Source organism: Odocoileus virginianus, chromosome 27 (genome assembly GCF_023699985.2).
Source record: "Odocoileus virginianus isolate 20LAN1187 ecotype Illinois chromosome 27, Ovbor_1.2, whole genome shotgun sequence".
In the NCBI taxonomy this organism is placed as follows: domain Eukaryota; kingdom Metazoa; phylum Chordata; class Mammalia; order Artiodactyla; family Cervidae; genus Odocoileus; species Odocoileus virginianus.
Genome location: NC_069700.1, coordinates 23,141,675 through 23,155,956, shown reverse-complemented (window position 1 = coordinate 23,155,956; position 14,282 = coordinate 23,141,675). Strand labels below are relative to the sequence as shown.

At 41.9% G+C, this 14,282-nt stretch overlaps 1 protein-coding gene across 1 annotated transcript in view; it reads left to right on the top strand.

Annotated features, from left to right (window-relative positions):
• LOC110149726 (adhesion G-protein coupled receptor F2) overlaps positions 1–14,282 on the top strand; it is a 36,335-nt gene that overhangs the window by 1,886 nt on the left and 20,167 nt on the right. The window contains exons 2-5 of the mRNA XM_070456331.1: positions 7,474–7,580; positions 10,861–10,903; positions 12,341–12,492; positions 13,980–14,210. Coding sequence (XP_070312432.1) covers positions 7,474–7,580; positions 10,861–10,903; positions 12,341–12,492; positions 13,980–14,210 — 533 coding nt within the window. The remainder of the gene's footprint in view (positions 1–7,473; positions 7,581–10,860; positions 10,904–12,340; positions 12,493–13,979; positions 14,211–14,282) is intronic.

The window sequence follows — 14,282 nt, the reverse complement described above, 5'->3', positions numbered from 1 at the left end:
CTTGACTTAATTCACCAACTGGCTACTTTAGTGGTTGCTGCTTCCACAAAACCGTAGCCTGTGGTCTAATTACCTTTAATCCCATCCCACTCTCTTGGGAATACACAGCTTCTGGTTTTTAAAAGGTCTTCCCTGGAGGCTCCGATGGTAAAGAATCTGCCTGCCATGCAGGAGACCCTGGTTCAATTCTTGGGTTGGTAAGAAAAAAATATATTCCTCTTATTGTAATCTTGATCTTTCAAGTCAATAAACCCTCTGTTGTTGTTGCTAATTTAGGGATGAGGTTATAGAATTTTATTGCGTCAGAATATTATTCCTGACTCTTTTGATAGCAATAAACAAACTCCTAAGTCATGCTACTTTAAGGCCCGAAGGTGATTTTATGATGATGATACTAAGGTGGCTCATAGAACCCAGGGCATGAAATACAGGATCTTGAGTGTTGCCAGGACACCATTTTTAATCTTTGTCTTTCTTGGTGTATCTACTTCATTTTGTGCTCTTTTTTGTTTTGTAGTTAGGGGTGTTCTCAATCCCATCACACGAACATCAGCTGGGGACTTAAAAAAAACCCCACTCATCCCTAAATGTTAATAATTAGTGCAATCTAGGTGAAGGATATGTAGGTTTTCACTGTACTATTCTTTCAACTTTTCAGTAGTAATGAAATTATTCAAAATAAAAAGTTTGGGGAAAAATATTAGTGTTTGAGCCTTATTGTCAGAAATTCTGATTCTGGGGTAGGATCGAGACATTGGCAATTAAAAATAAATAAATAAAGCTTTTCTGGGAATCCTAATGTGTAAAGCTGAAAATTATTGGCATGAGTTGCTGTCTCTTTCAGCTTCTCTAGAAGAGAGTGAGTGTTTTGAAAACAATGACATAGTTTGAAAAATAGCTAAAATAGGAAGTAATGGCTTTGGCTTATCAACAGATATTCTCAGATGTGGCATTTCAGGGCTCAATTTGCATTTCTGTTGGAGGAATACATTGGACACCTATTATTATTATTATTACGTTATTAATCATTTTGCCTAGATAAATCCTCACCTCACCCACACTTTTTTAGAAACTGCCTACATCTTCCTTGTTTACTGCACATGGAGCTGAAAGATGGGCCTGGCCACAGCTGATTGGATTAGGGGAAGGCAGCTGACCCAAGCAGGGTAGACCAGTCCTCACCCCAGGAATCTTCAGGAAGGAAAGATTAAGAGGATTCACCGCTCAAATATCTTCATTTCAGAAGTTTGAGAAGATACATTCCAGCAAGACCTAAGTGAATATAGAGAAAAGGCAGAGTACAAGAAAGAATGTGACACCTAAGGGACCCCAGGTGGAGGAGTGTCTCTTCTCCGAAACTCAGAACTGAACAGGGCGGACTTGTTTTTCAGGTTTAGGAGCTAGGTGATGCCTTGTTTCCATATTGGGTTGTCGTTTTTTGTTTTTTTAAACTCCTCACTATTTTTAAAAATAATTTAATTTTTTAAATTTAATTTTTGACTGTGCTGGGTCTTCATTGCTGTGAGGGCTACTCTCTGTTGCAGTGCCCAGGCTTCTCATTGTGATGGTTTCTCTTGTTGAGGAGTGCCGGCTCTAGGGCGAGAGGACCTCAGTAGTTGCGGCTCATGGCCTCAGTAGTTGCAGCTCCCCCGGCCGAGAGCACAGGCTCAAAGACTGTGGCGCGCAGGCTTAGTTCTGCAGCGTGTGGAATCTTCCCAGATCAGGGAGCAGGCTCGTGTCTCCTGCATTGGCAGGTGGATTCTTTACCACTGAGCTACCAGGGAAGCCCCTCTATGTATATATTTTTTAATTTCCGAAGATCTATTTGGAGACATTTTCCTCTATTTATATTAGAAAATATTCATGATTTCCATATGTATGAGTTGTGAACAGCTATTTTCATATATATAATATAAATGAGAGAATACCAAATGTCAAATAAGATGGAGCTAAAGTTCACAAAGATAACCCATGAGATTGTTGCACCCTATTAATTGATGTTCCCATTGCTATTATAAAATTATGTATGTGTATATATATATAAAACACTGCTACCTCATACTAATATATTATCAAAGCTCTTAATAAATGGTTTTAACATTTGTGTAATATTCCTTTATATAGATTTATCAGAATTTACTATGCACTGTATTATTATTTGACAGTTATGTGTGCAGTCACTCAGTCGTGTCTGACTTTGTGACCCCAGGGACTGTGGCCTGCTGGGCTCCTCTGTCCATGGAATTTTCCAGGCAAGAATACTGGAGTGGGTTGCCACTTCTTACTCCAGGGGATCCTCCCAACCCAAGGATGGGACCCTGGTCTCTTGTGTCTCCTGCACTGGCAGCCGGATTCTTTACCACTTGCGCCACCTACTATATGTTATGCAAGTGTGATCAGCAAACTTACATTGTCATGCTTTTTTCTGTACTTCAAGTTACTTCTATGTGATGGCATCCCAGAAGTGCTTCAATGCCACAATAGTTTGGGTTTACCTAGTTACTTAGCCTTTCTTTCCAAATTTTGTATACGTTTATGATCTCTTGAATTTATCTCAGCTGCCTCTGTCAGAGTAAATTCTCTCTTTGGCTTTGTGGTGACTCATGAGGCAAGTGGTTCTTGGGATACACCTTTACCAAGTGCCTGTGGAGACGCCATCAACCCATGTTCCTGCCTGTTGGCTGTTTACCTTTCAGGTATGAGCACTTCATTGCTCATCATGGCTTAAAATCTGCATACATAAAGAGAAAAACATCCAATTCAAAAGCAGGTTAGTGAAGCTTGCCAAGGCTCAGGGGAACCAGTGAAGTTGATGGAAGGTTTAAAAAACTGGGCATTTGGAGAAAACAGAAGACTTACATAAACATATCAGAGGAGGTAGTTCTGTGGGTAGGTTGGGATCATAGAGGGCCATCCTTGCGCCCAAGAATTTGGCCCATTGACCAGGGTCAGTGCCTTTACTTCCTACTGTTGGAGAGGTTTAGTTCAGTTCAGTCGCTCAGTTGTGTCTGACTCTTTGTGACCCCATGGACTGCAGCACTCCAGGCTTCCCTATCCATCACCAACTCCTGGAACTTGCTCAAACTCATGTCCATTGAGTTGGTGATGCCATCCAACCGTCTCATCCTCTGTCGTCCCCTTTTCCTCCTGCCTTCAATCTTTCCCAGCATCAGGGTCTTTTCCAATGAGTCAGTTCTTCGTGTTAGGTGGCCAGATTTGGAGAGGTTGCCTCTGGGGAATTCCTGTTAGAATGTACACTTACCTGGGATGATCAAATCACAAACCATTAATATTCACTTTCGCATTATTGGTAGTCAACCTATCTGATTAGTTCTTTCTTGGCAGTCAGAAGAATTCCAAATGGCTAAGACCCAAGAAAGGAGGTCATTGATGTGGCAAAATTTGCTTCAGAGTAAGGAAGGAGCTTCGTTCAAGGACAGAGATTTTAGACTGGAGTCAAAATGAGACCCTGAGCATCTGGGCACAGCATGGACATGACTCAGGATGAAGACTGAAGGAGTTCTGAAGGCAATTCTACTTAGGTTGTATATTTCTAAAAGACTATTTAAACCTAGATCTCTCTATCTATCATCTATCTCTGACATCACTGTTTCCATTTGTCTCCCTAACTATATCCATGTGTATAATTTTTTTTTACTGAGAGAGAGATAGTGATCAGTTCTTTTACATCTCCAATGAGGACAGGAAGGAGGACAGGGACAGATCGATGTAGTTTAAAAAGCCCTTGATCAAGAGTCAAAAGAATCTGGTTCCAGTAACTTGGGGTATGATCTTGGAAAAGCCTCCTGCTATCTGGACAATTTCCTCTTTGATAAAAAAGGGAAAATGGTAACTTTTTTGTTTACTGCATAAAATTTTATGAGGTCAAGGTAAAAGTCAATATGTGAAATGTTCTGAAGGAATGAACTCCATACAAAGATCAGCTCTTTCTTATATCAGAAAAGACATGTGATATACTGAAAAAAGTTGCAGATCTGGGTTTAAATCTTAGCTATGCCACTTAGTAACTTTGAGGTTAGCCAGGGTCAAATTTTATCCCTTTAATTAAAAAAAAAATTGTGGCAATCACTCAGTTACTTAGAACTACGCAAAGAGTGAATGTAAATATAGTGTCAGACACATAGTAATAGGCAGTGTCTATTTGTTTTACCAATCTCTTGCCTTTCATAGTGTCTGCATTTAGGCAGGAGGAGGGATTGGTCATTGACTAGGGGTGAAAGAGTATGATGTCTACAGGATAGACACTATGGAATCTTCCACCCCTGAGATCATCTGAAGTCTATTCCCACAGTCTGTCTGGGAACTTACATAGTGTTTTGTGGATCTCACTAGAAGCCTCAGCAATTCACCTCGAAACCTAATTATGCAAGTAAGAGCCGCAGACTCAGCTGACCAGGCTGCTGATTGAAATTCTCTTGGGTGTCTGATCAAAATATGTCTGGAGTTTTCTTGACTCTTGTTTGTGTTTGCCATGATTGCTATGCCAATACTTTCTTTTTCGCTAGTCAAGATTTAAGGGTTAAAGTTGTAGAATTTTCCCCCCTCAAATCACTCTATAGAACCGCTCTGGTCTCTATGACTTGTGCGTGTGAGTGTGTTTAAATTAAACAAATGTTTGTTTCTGATGGAGCCACATGAAAAACACAAGCAGTGTGCAGCCCATATGCTTTCTTTCTGCCTGTTTTGTCTTTACCACTCAACCTGTGGCTTTGGGGATGGAGGAATTTGACATAAAGATAGGAAGAAATATTTCAGAATTGAATTGCTAACAAATTTGGGAACTGCCTTGTGGAATCTGGAACTTGGGGACACTTCCTGTCATGTCTAGTTGTCTTGCTTTGTCTTCAAGGGTCCAGAGATCTCCAGGGAGCAAACCCCAGCCAAGTTGCCACCCAACGGGTGGTGCTTCAAGAGTGCCATTAGACTGCGACTTCCCGAGATGTTGGGGGGACACGGAAAGTAGTCATCCTTGCTGTCATTGTTTAATTTCTATTTAGGACACCATTGTTTAATTTCTGTTAGGGCATTGCTTGGAGACGGGAAGCTCATTTTATGTTTGTTGAGAAAATACATAAATGAACATCATAAACACTTTTTTCATATTTAGAAAGTGGTCAACAGAGAATGAGAATACATTGAAATGTCATCTGTACAGATCTAGCTATTGTAATCATTCATGTTGCTGAGTTTTTTGGTTTTGCTGATTTTTTTTTTTTTTTGATAAAGGAAAGGGGAGCAGCTTCTTAATAAAAAGCATTCCAGCACTTTGTATTTGGCATGTTTCACTGTGTGAAATTTCAGAGCTGAGGTGATTGCTTCATGACATTTTTTTTGGTGAGAATCTCATGAAGTGACTTTTCTCATATTGTACATTCTGGAGAGATAAACCTTTTCTGAAATAACTGTCTTTAGCAAATTTTCTTTGGCTTGAGCTGCATGGAATAAACACTTGTTTAAATTAATTGATTAATTTGGCTGAGCCAGGCCTTAGTTGTAGCACTCAGGACCTTCAGTTGCATCAGGTGGGATCTAATTCCCCGACCAGAGATGAAAACTGGGACCCGAGCATCCCGAGTGTGGAGTCTTAGCCACTGGACTGCCAGGGAAGTCCCTGGAACCGACATTTTTAAACATCTGTTTGAGAGGGAAGCATCCCACTCCAGCTACCCCTGCCTTTCAGAAAGGTGTGGAGCAAACCTGGGAAAGCAGGTCTGGATCATCAGAAACCTTGACTTTTTGCATGAAAATGGGGAAGGAAGGAAGCTGGGTGGGGGAGAGGGTAGTCAAAGATGGGATTCCTGTTACTGTTTTGCCACTATACTTGTACTTCTAAGTTTTCTGCTTGCACGGAACTAGAGGAAGAGCTCGTGACTTTGGCTAAATGTCAACAAATCTGAAAGAAAAAGGATTTTCCTTAAGTCCAGATTAAAATATATCACTTTTAACTCAGACAGGGAAAGACAGATATAGTATGATATCCTAATATGTGGAATCTAAAAATAACTGCTACAAATGAACTTGTTTACAAAACAATAGACTCACAGTCTTAGACAACAAATAGAGGAGGAAGCAGGGGTGGTGGGGGGAAGGGATATTTAAGGAGTTTGGATTGACACGTACACACTGCTGAATTTAAAATGGATAACCAACAGGGACCCAGTGGATAGCACAAGGAACTACTATGTAACAACTTAAATAGGAAAAGAACTTGAAAAAAGAATAGATATATATATATATTTGTGTGTGTTTAACTGACTCATTTTGCTGTACATCTCAAACTAACACAATATTGTAAACCAACTACAATTCAATTAATAAAATTCTTTTTAATTAAAGGAGAATAAAACACTATAGGACTTTCAGAAAACTGTTAACGATGGTCTGAAATAGGCAGTGCAAAATATTTTAAATAATCATTAGATTTCTGTGGAATTTCAGCTAGGCAATTATTTCCATGCAGCAAACATGATTTTAAAATGCAATTTGCCTAGTCTTTAAAATAATGGCATTGTTTTCTATAGAATTATGCATGGTTGGGATAAAGACTATTTCTTTTTCACCAAATAATGGTCAAATAGTCAGTATCAACCATTGCAAAAGCTCCTGGCCTTTGTTGATGACATCCAAATCTTCTCCTTCCATCTAAAAGCAAAGAAACAGCCAACACCACTCAAAGAATATCTTACTCAGGGATAAAAAATATTGAAGTTATTAAAATTTATATCTATAGAGCATGGACTTTGATGCAAATCCTCAGCTCTTCCGGTCTCCCTTCTCTCCCCGCTTCCTTTCCTCTTTCTTATGGAGTTTTCTATGTCCTTATCATGTGTCTGTTGGACACATGGTTCTAGATGCTAAGAAATCATTTTAGTTTTGACATCAGTTTTGGCAGAAATAACAAATACCAGGGCATGTCTAAAATCAGTTTTGAAGAAGCTGCTACCTACTTATGAAAATATAGCTCTAGAGTTAGGTGGAAAGGAGGGACCATAGGTCAAGCCTGGTGCCTACTCTCCTTCAAAAGCGATTTCTAACCTGAGTTTACATGTGGGAACGCCAGCTCACCTTCCAACCTAGCCACCCACAGGTTTCTCAGCCCTGCCTAACCCAGAGAGAACACCATCCTTCCTGCTCCCCAAATATGGGCTGGATATGTCACACCCCAGTAGGCAGATGCCTTTGGAGGGATTCCCATGCTAGGTGCTACATGCAAGACAACAGCAGAACCTGAAGATTATCACAGTGATTGCCTGCACCTCGCAGGGCCAGCTGGTGCGCATACCTGTGGCATCCTGGTAAGGTCTAGGGAGACCTCGGGGACCCCACCTCTGGAGCAGAGGAGCCCAAGCAGACAGTACTAAGGACAGAACCCAGTCTCAGGCTGACTGGTTCCGCGTGGAACATTGAAAGCTTCCGATGGGAGACATTTTGCCTTTTCGTTTGTTCTTCTAGTAGCCAGAAAGGCAACTGTGCTGAGGATGATGACTCAGATGCTTCTGCTCTTGCTGTACGGCTTCATGTTTCTTTTGGCCACAGAGTCCTGCAGGACGTTATGCCAGGTAAGAAGAGGGAGGTGGGAGGATGAGCTGGTGTGGAGACCGAATGGAAACTAGAACCCATGAGTTAGCCAGCCCATCTGAGCTGAAGGGTAGGTTGAAGATGGGGTGAAAGTGAAAGTGAAAATCGCTCAGTTGTGTCTGACTCTTTGTGAGCCCAGGGATCGAACCCAGGTCTGCCGCATTGTGGGAGGATTCTTTACCAGCTGAGCCACAAAGGAAGCCCAAGAATACTGGAGTGGGTAGCCTATCCCTTCTCCAGGGGATCTTCCTGACCCAGGAATCAAACTGGGGTCTCCCACATTGCAGGCGGATTCTTTACCAACTGAGTCGTGAGGGAAGCCTGAAGACTGAATGGTCCAACCAGATGAAACTGCAACTGCAGGTCACTGAAACCCATTTTAGCTAATAGCTGCCAATTATTTTCCCATCTGCTTTTTCCATAACTTCCTGAGATGCAAAGGGGTCCGAATGATGTAAGGGTAATCCACTCTTCTTCCCATATCCTTTGATGGTGAAGCTTCCAGTGGCTGATAAACAGGGTGGTGCCTCTTCCTTAAAGACACTGGAGAATGTGGAGGCTGGGAGGAGTGTTACCTTAACTGTGTGTGTGTGTGTAGTTAAGTCGTGTCTGACTCTGAGACCCCATGGTATCTTGCTAGGCTCCTCTGTCCATGGAATTCTCCAGGCAAGAATACTGGAGTGGGTTGTCATTTCCTTCTCCAGGGGCTCTTCCTGACCCAGGGATTGAACCTGAGTCTCCTGCATTGCAGCAGATTCTTTACCATCTGAACTATTGGAAAGTCTCCAACCTTGACTGGGAGATGGTTAATGGCATTGAGTGAGCAGGACTTTAGGAAAGGTTCCAACACTGTGAAACACTGTCCCACCCAAAATGGCATCTCCTTTGAGAAGCCTGAGGTGAACACCACCAATGGGCAGGAAGGACCAATGAGCACCTTGGCCATGTGGCAGCCTGCATGGGAGGGGGTTTGGGGCAGAATGAACACGTGTGTATGTATGACTGAGTCACTTTGCTGTTCACCAGAAATGATCGCAACATTGTTAATCAGTTATAACCCAATATAAAATAAAAAGCTAAATAAAGAATTCTTTCTAGAAGTTTCCAAATAATATTCACCATGTGAGTAATGTGCCCCTGGATGGGAATTTTCTCCATGACTCCCCTCCCCTAATACTGAATTACAGCCCAGTTTCTGGGAAAGATTAGAGACCCCCTCAGAAAGGCCTTTTCTGGGAGGCACCCCAACCCCACAGCTCTGTACTATTTCCTCTTCATTTCCTCGTCCACACTCTTCCACAAGACATAACTTGGAGGCTGAGCATGGGAGGCTGGCTTTGTTTTCTTGATTATCGGGGACTCACCTTACCAGAAATGTTCCATCATTTTCTTTTCAATTTACAAGTTGCTGGGGGCTGAGCTTTCTTTGGGGTGCTATCTGCCTTCCAACCTCTCTCAGGCAATTCTGCAGGTTTAGCGGGTGATGGGTTTGCCAGTGTCTTGTTCGCAGTATTAGTTCGAGGACTGTTGCTACGTGTGTGTGTGTGTTGTGTCTCAATTGTGTCTGACTCTTGGCGACCCCATGGAGTGTAGCCTACCAAGCTGCTCTGTCCGCGCATTGTTGCTAGCTGAAGCTTAAGTGGCCCCATCGGATTCCACCCTAGAAATGAAGAGGTCACGTGGAGTTGTGTATACATGAACTTTGGCAAATTAACTGGAAGTGAATCAGTTCCTTCACTTAAGACAGTTTCCAGAATTCCTTGGAAATAGCACACCATCACCCTCTGCCCTCCTACCTGACTAGCAGGATGTGACCTCACTGGAGTCTGTTTAATGGGCCAAGTATTATCCAGAATTGTTCATTTTGAAGTGCTTTATTATGGTGCATTGGAGACCATGATCCTCTCAAGCTGGGCTGAGGGCATCTTGAAGTGCTAGCACTTCCATGCATCTATTTATTTATTTATTTGGTTGGCACCAAGTGGCATGTGAGGATCTCGGTTCCCTGACCAGAGGTCAAAAATGTGTCCCCTATATTGGAAGCATGGAGTCTTCACCACTGGACCCTCAGGGCAGTCCCTCCAGTAATAAATTAATAACAATATTTTTATAAATAAACTGCCAACATTTCCTCCCTACATTGTTTGGCTGCATACTTACATGTCAATAATTTTGTAGTTTTTTCTATAACAAAAATAGAAAGATGATTCAGTTTTACCTCTAAAACTGATGATCAAATTTTTTTCATTCTTATTGCTAATTAAAAAAAAGTAGCTTTCAGCTTCTCAATTCATTGTTAATAATGTCTTGTAAACATGTAAGAAAGACTGTTGTCAAATTTGTGGAAACCAAATTTTTTTTAATATGTTAGTTGCAAAGTATCTCGAGCACTTAGGATTTTCTTGATCTATGACTAATTGTAAATACCCTGAGAATGAATGCCACTTCTATGTTGATGTCCTCCTTGTAATGCAGATATGACTGCAAGCTACATAAATATATCCTATTTAATCCAAACTAAACACATAACCAACTCAACTTCTACCAAAAACAGCCACATCCTTTGAGTGTTATCCAAAATAAGGGAGAATGTAAAGGAGGGGAAACTGGAAAAAGAAAAAAAAAAGGACTGAACAGATGATGGCTAAACTATTTTGCTTCTGAAAATTTAATAAAACATATGATAATGATGGAGCTTCCTTGGTGCCCCAATGGTAAATAATCTGCCTGTCAATGTAGGAGATGTAGGATTGATCCCTGGGTTAGGAAGATCCCCTGGAGAAGGAAATGGCAACCCACTCCAATATGCTTGCCTGGGAAATCCCATGGACAGAGGAGCCTGGGGGGCTACAGTCCATGGAGTCACAAAGAGTTGGACATGAATTAGCAGCTAAACAACAACAACAATGATCATGTGAACACATTGCTAGATGCTCTTTCAGTGCATGGAAGGGGCCCATGCAAGCTAGGGGTTCTGCAGCTTAACCTTCATTAATTTCCAATAAGTCCACATCTACCCAGGGTGTATTTCCTGGATAGAAAGCAGATCATTCTTCCTGGAGTGGAAGGAGTTCTCCTGCTGAATAGCCGTGGAAAGAAATCTGTTCAGGCTGAGGGGAAATGGGACCATGGTGACAAATTCATGGTCTTAGATTTAGTGGCATGCTGGCATCAGAGCTGATTCAGATGTGATTAAAGTGAATCACTGGGTGCACATTTTAGTGATTGCGTTTGACCTGGATTTTAATTTTCCCTTCCTAGGCTGCCAGCAAGAGCAAGGAGCAGGTATCTACCAGGGCACACGGTATGTTGGCAGCAGTTACTAAGAGTTGGGCGTGTCCTATCCATCTGTTGTAACACAGAGCTCTTCTCAGCCCTCTGTCTCATGGCGTGGTAGATGGCACACCTCGATGGCATGTATCTGGACTTTTCTTTTACTCTTCTCATCTTAAATTGTACCTTTGACCCCTGCTCCCTTCTTGCTCCATCCTGGTCTGAGAGTTCTTTGCCATAAATCTTTTAGATTGAACCAACTCAAAATAGAGCAGAGGCTATGGGGGCATCTATGAGACCCCGTCGAGGACATAGCTCCTTGTAAAGTTCTGGAACTGAGAAATTTCTTTTTTTTAAAATGCTCTTTTAAATGAAGGATAATTGCTTTACAGAATTTTGTGGTTTTCCGTCACACATCAACAAGAATCAGCCATAGGTACACTCATGTCCCCTCCCTCCCAAACCTTCCTCCCATCTCCCCCCCCATCCCACCCCTCTAGATTGTCACAGAGCCCTGATTTGAGTTCCCTGAGTCATAGAGCAAATTCCCACTGGCTATCTATTTCACATATGGTATTGTAAGCTTCCATTTTACGCTCCCCATGCATCTCATCCTCTCCCTCCTCCCCTCCCCCCACGTCCATAGGTTGGTTCTCTATGTCTGTTTCTCCATTGCTGCCCTGAAAATATATTCATCAGCACCATCTTTTTAGATTCCATATATATGTGTCAGTATATGATATTTACATTTCTCTTTCTGACTTACTCCACTCTGTATAATAGGCTCTAGGTTCTCCCACCTCACTAGAACTGACTCAAATGCATTCCTTTTTATGGCTGAGTAATATTCCATTGTATATATGTACCACAGCTTCTTAATCCACTCATCTGTCGATGGATATCTAGGTTGCTTCCATGTTCTAGCTATTGTAAATAGTGCTGCAATGAACATTGGGGAACATGTGTCTTTTTCAGTTTCAGTTTCCTCAGGGTATGTGCCTAGGAGTGAGATTGCTGGCTCATATGTGGTTTTCTTCCTAGCTTTTTAAGGAATTGGAGTTGAGAAATTTTTTAGAGAATATCAGGCATGCTGGCTTCCAAACTGTATTCTTGGGGAGCTAGCTGCAGGTGTGAGGCATGTTTAAGGGGTTCCTGTGGGGTGAGAGAGGGAGCTAGTGGACTGAACTGTGGGCTCTTCTCTCTTACTCACTTGTGCTGGGATGGTACCATTTTTATCTATTTTAAACCTTAGGGTTCAGGATACTAGTTTGTTAGAAATAATAGGAGGTTGTCCCTGAAACAGATGATGATCCCTGATCTATTTCAATCGTCCTGCACTTTACAAAGAAAAGACACCTGATGTCCATAGGACTGATGTGCCTTCACTGTGCAGACGCTGTGGTAACCGGCCCACGTGGTCCAGAGCCCAGACCTCTCCATCCGATGCTGACACCTTTTCTTTTCTCAGGTGACTGTCATGGCGCTTGTGTGGACAATTCCTACTGCAGCCAACCTTGCCCTCCAGACACTCCAGGGGATGTGGGGTTTTTATGCAGGCAAAAGAAATGGCACAAAGTTACTGACACCTGCCGGACTCTCACCGCCTTCAACATCTTCGAGGTAGTATCCTTTCTCCCACCTGCAAAGTGGAGCCCCAGACTAGCAGCACTGTTGACAATAGTCAGGGCGTGGAAGCAACCTAAATGACCGTTAACAGCGAGATGGATAAAGAAGTTGTGGTATATATATACAATATTGCGTATATTGTGTGTATTGTGTGTATATATATATATTCAGCCATAAAATATATATATGTATCAGCCATAAAAATGAATGAAATTGGATCATTTGTAGTCATGTGGTTGGACCTAGTATCTGTCATACAGAGTGAAGTAAGCCCGAGAGAGAAAAGCAAATGTTGTATATTAATGCATATGTAGGGAATCTAGAAAAATGGTACAGATGAACCTATTAGTAGGGTGGGAATAAGAAACACAGACATAGAGAATGGACATGTGGCTATGGCAGGGGAGGGGAGGGCGGAACGAACTGGAGAGTAGTATTGACATATATACACTACCATGAATAAAATAGACAGCCAGTGGGAAGCTGTTATATAGCACAGTGAGCTCAGCTTACTGCTCTGTGATGACCTAGAGGGGTGGGAAGGGGGTGGGTGGGAAGGAGACTCAAGAGGGTAAGGATATAGGTATACATATAGCTGATTCATTTTGTTGTGCAGAAGAAACTAATACAACATTACAAAGCAATTATACTTCAATTAAAAATAAGAAATTAGCAATGCATTTAGCACTCAGTAAGGGGAAAGTGGACATGAGGCTGTGCGGTTGGTAAGTGTGTTTGTACCTGTCCAATAAATCTATCAGTTCCAATAAAACTATATTTACCAAAAATCAGGCCATTTTTGGTGATAATAACCTGGTGACTATCACCGTAACCTGGTGATCCAGGGGTTAAGACTCTACACTCTTACTGCTGAGAGCCTGGGTTCGATTCCTTGTTATGTAACTAAGATCCCACAAGCCATGCAGCATGCCCTGCCCCGCCTCCTGCCCCAAATCAGGTGGTTATCCTAGGGCCATAGTTTGACCTGCTTGCTCTCAAGGGTGAGACTCAAGCCTGAATCCATGGGAGATCTATCAATACTTTCAGTCCTTCTGTATGGATGTTCCAACAGATTCATCCAAATTCAGTTCAGAATTTCTATTTTAAAAATATACTCATATCTCATGCTTTGCCCCTCAAGAATAGTAGAAATAAGGTTAGAGGGCACTAGTAATCTATCTACAGAATGAGTGTGCAGCATACATACATAGAAGAGTCAGAAGGGGTGTACTAAAGACCACAGTTGCTATTTTGGGCAGGAAGCAGGTGGCTGGCAAGGCAGGGCTTTCCTTTTCTGTTGAAACACCATGGTATTGGGCAGGCTATTCACAGCGAATATGAGCTTGGGAATGTAAAATACAAAAACATTATGCAATATACAATCATGTAATCAGACTGTTGTAAATTTTAGTAAAACTCCTTTTCTGTTTAAAACAAAATGAACATTAAGAAACTTTTTGTTGTTTTTTGGCATTTCTTAGGAAGATTCAAATTATGTTCAAATATTTGGAGGATCAAAATTCAGTGAATATACCAAGAAGCCTGAGACCATTACAGATTTGTTAATGGAAAAGTGTCCACAGGATCTGTCCTGTGTGATCAGGAACATTCAGAAGTCTCCCCGGATTCCAGGAAACATCGCTGTGATTGTGCAGCTCTTACACAACATCTCCACTGTGCCAATGACGGATGTTGATGAGGCAAAGATGCAGGTGAGTGGTGGTGAGGATGTGGTAGAGTATCATCTTGATGAAAAGGAAGGCAGGTGAGCTGGATACTCTATG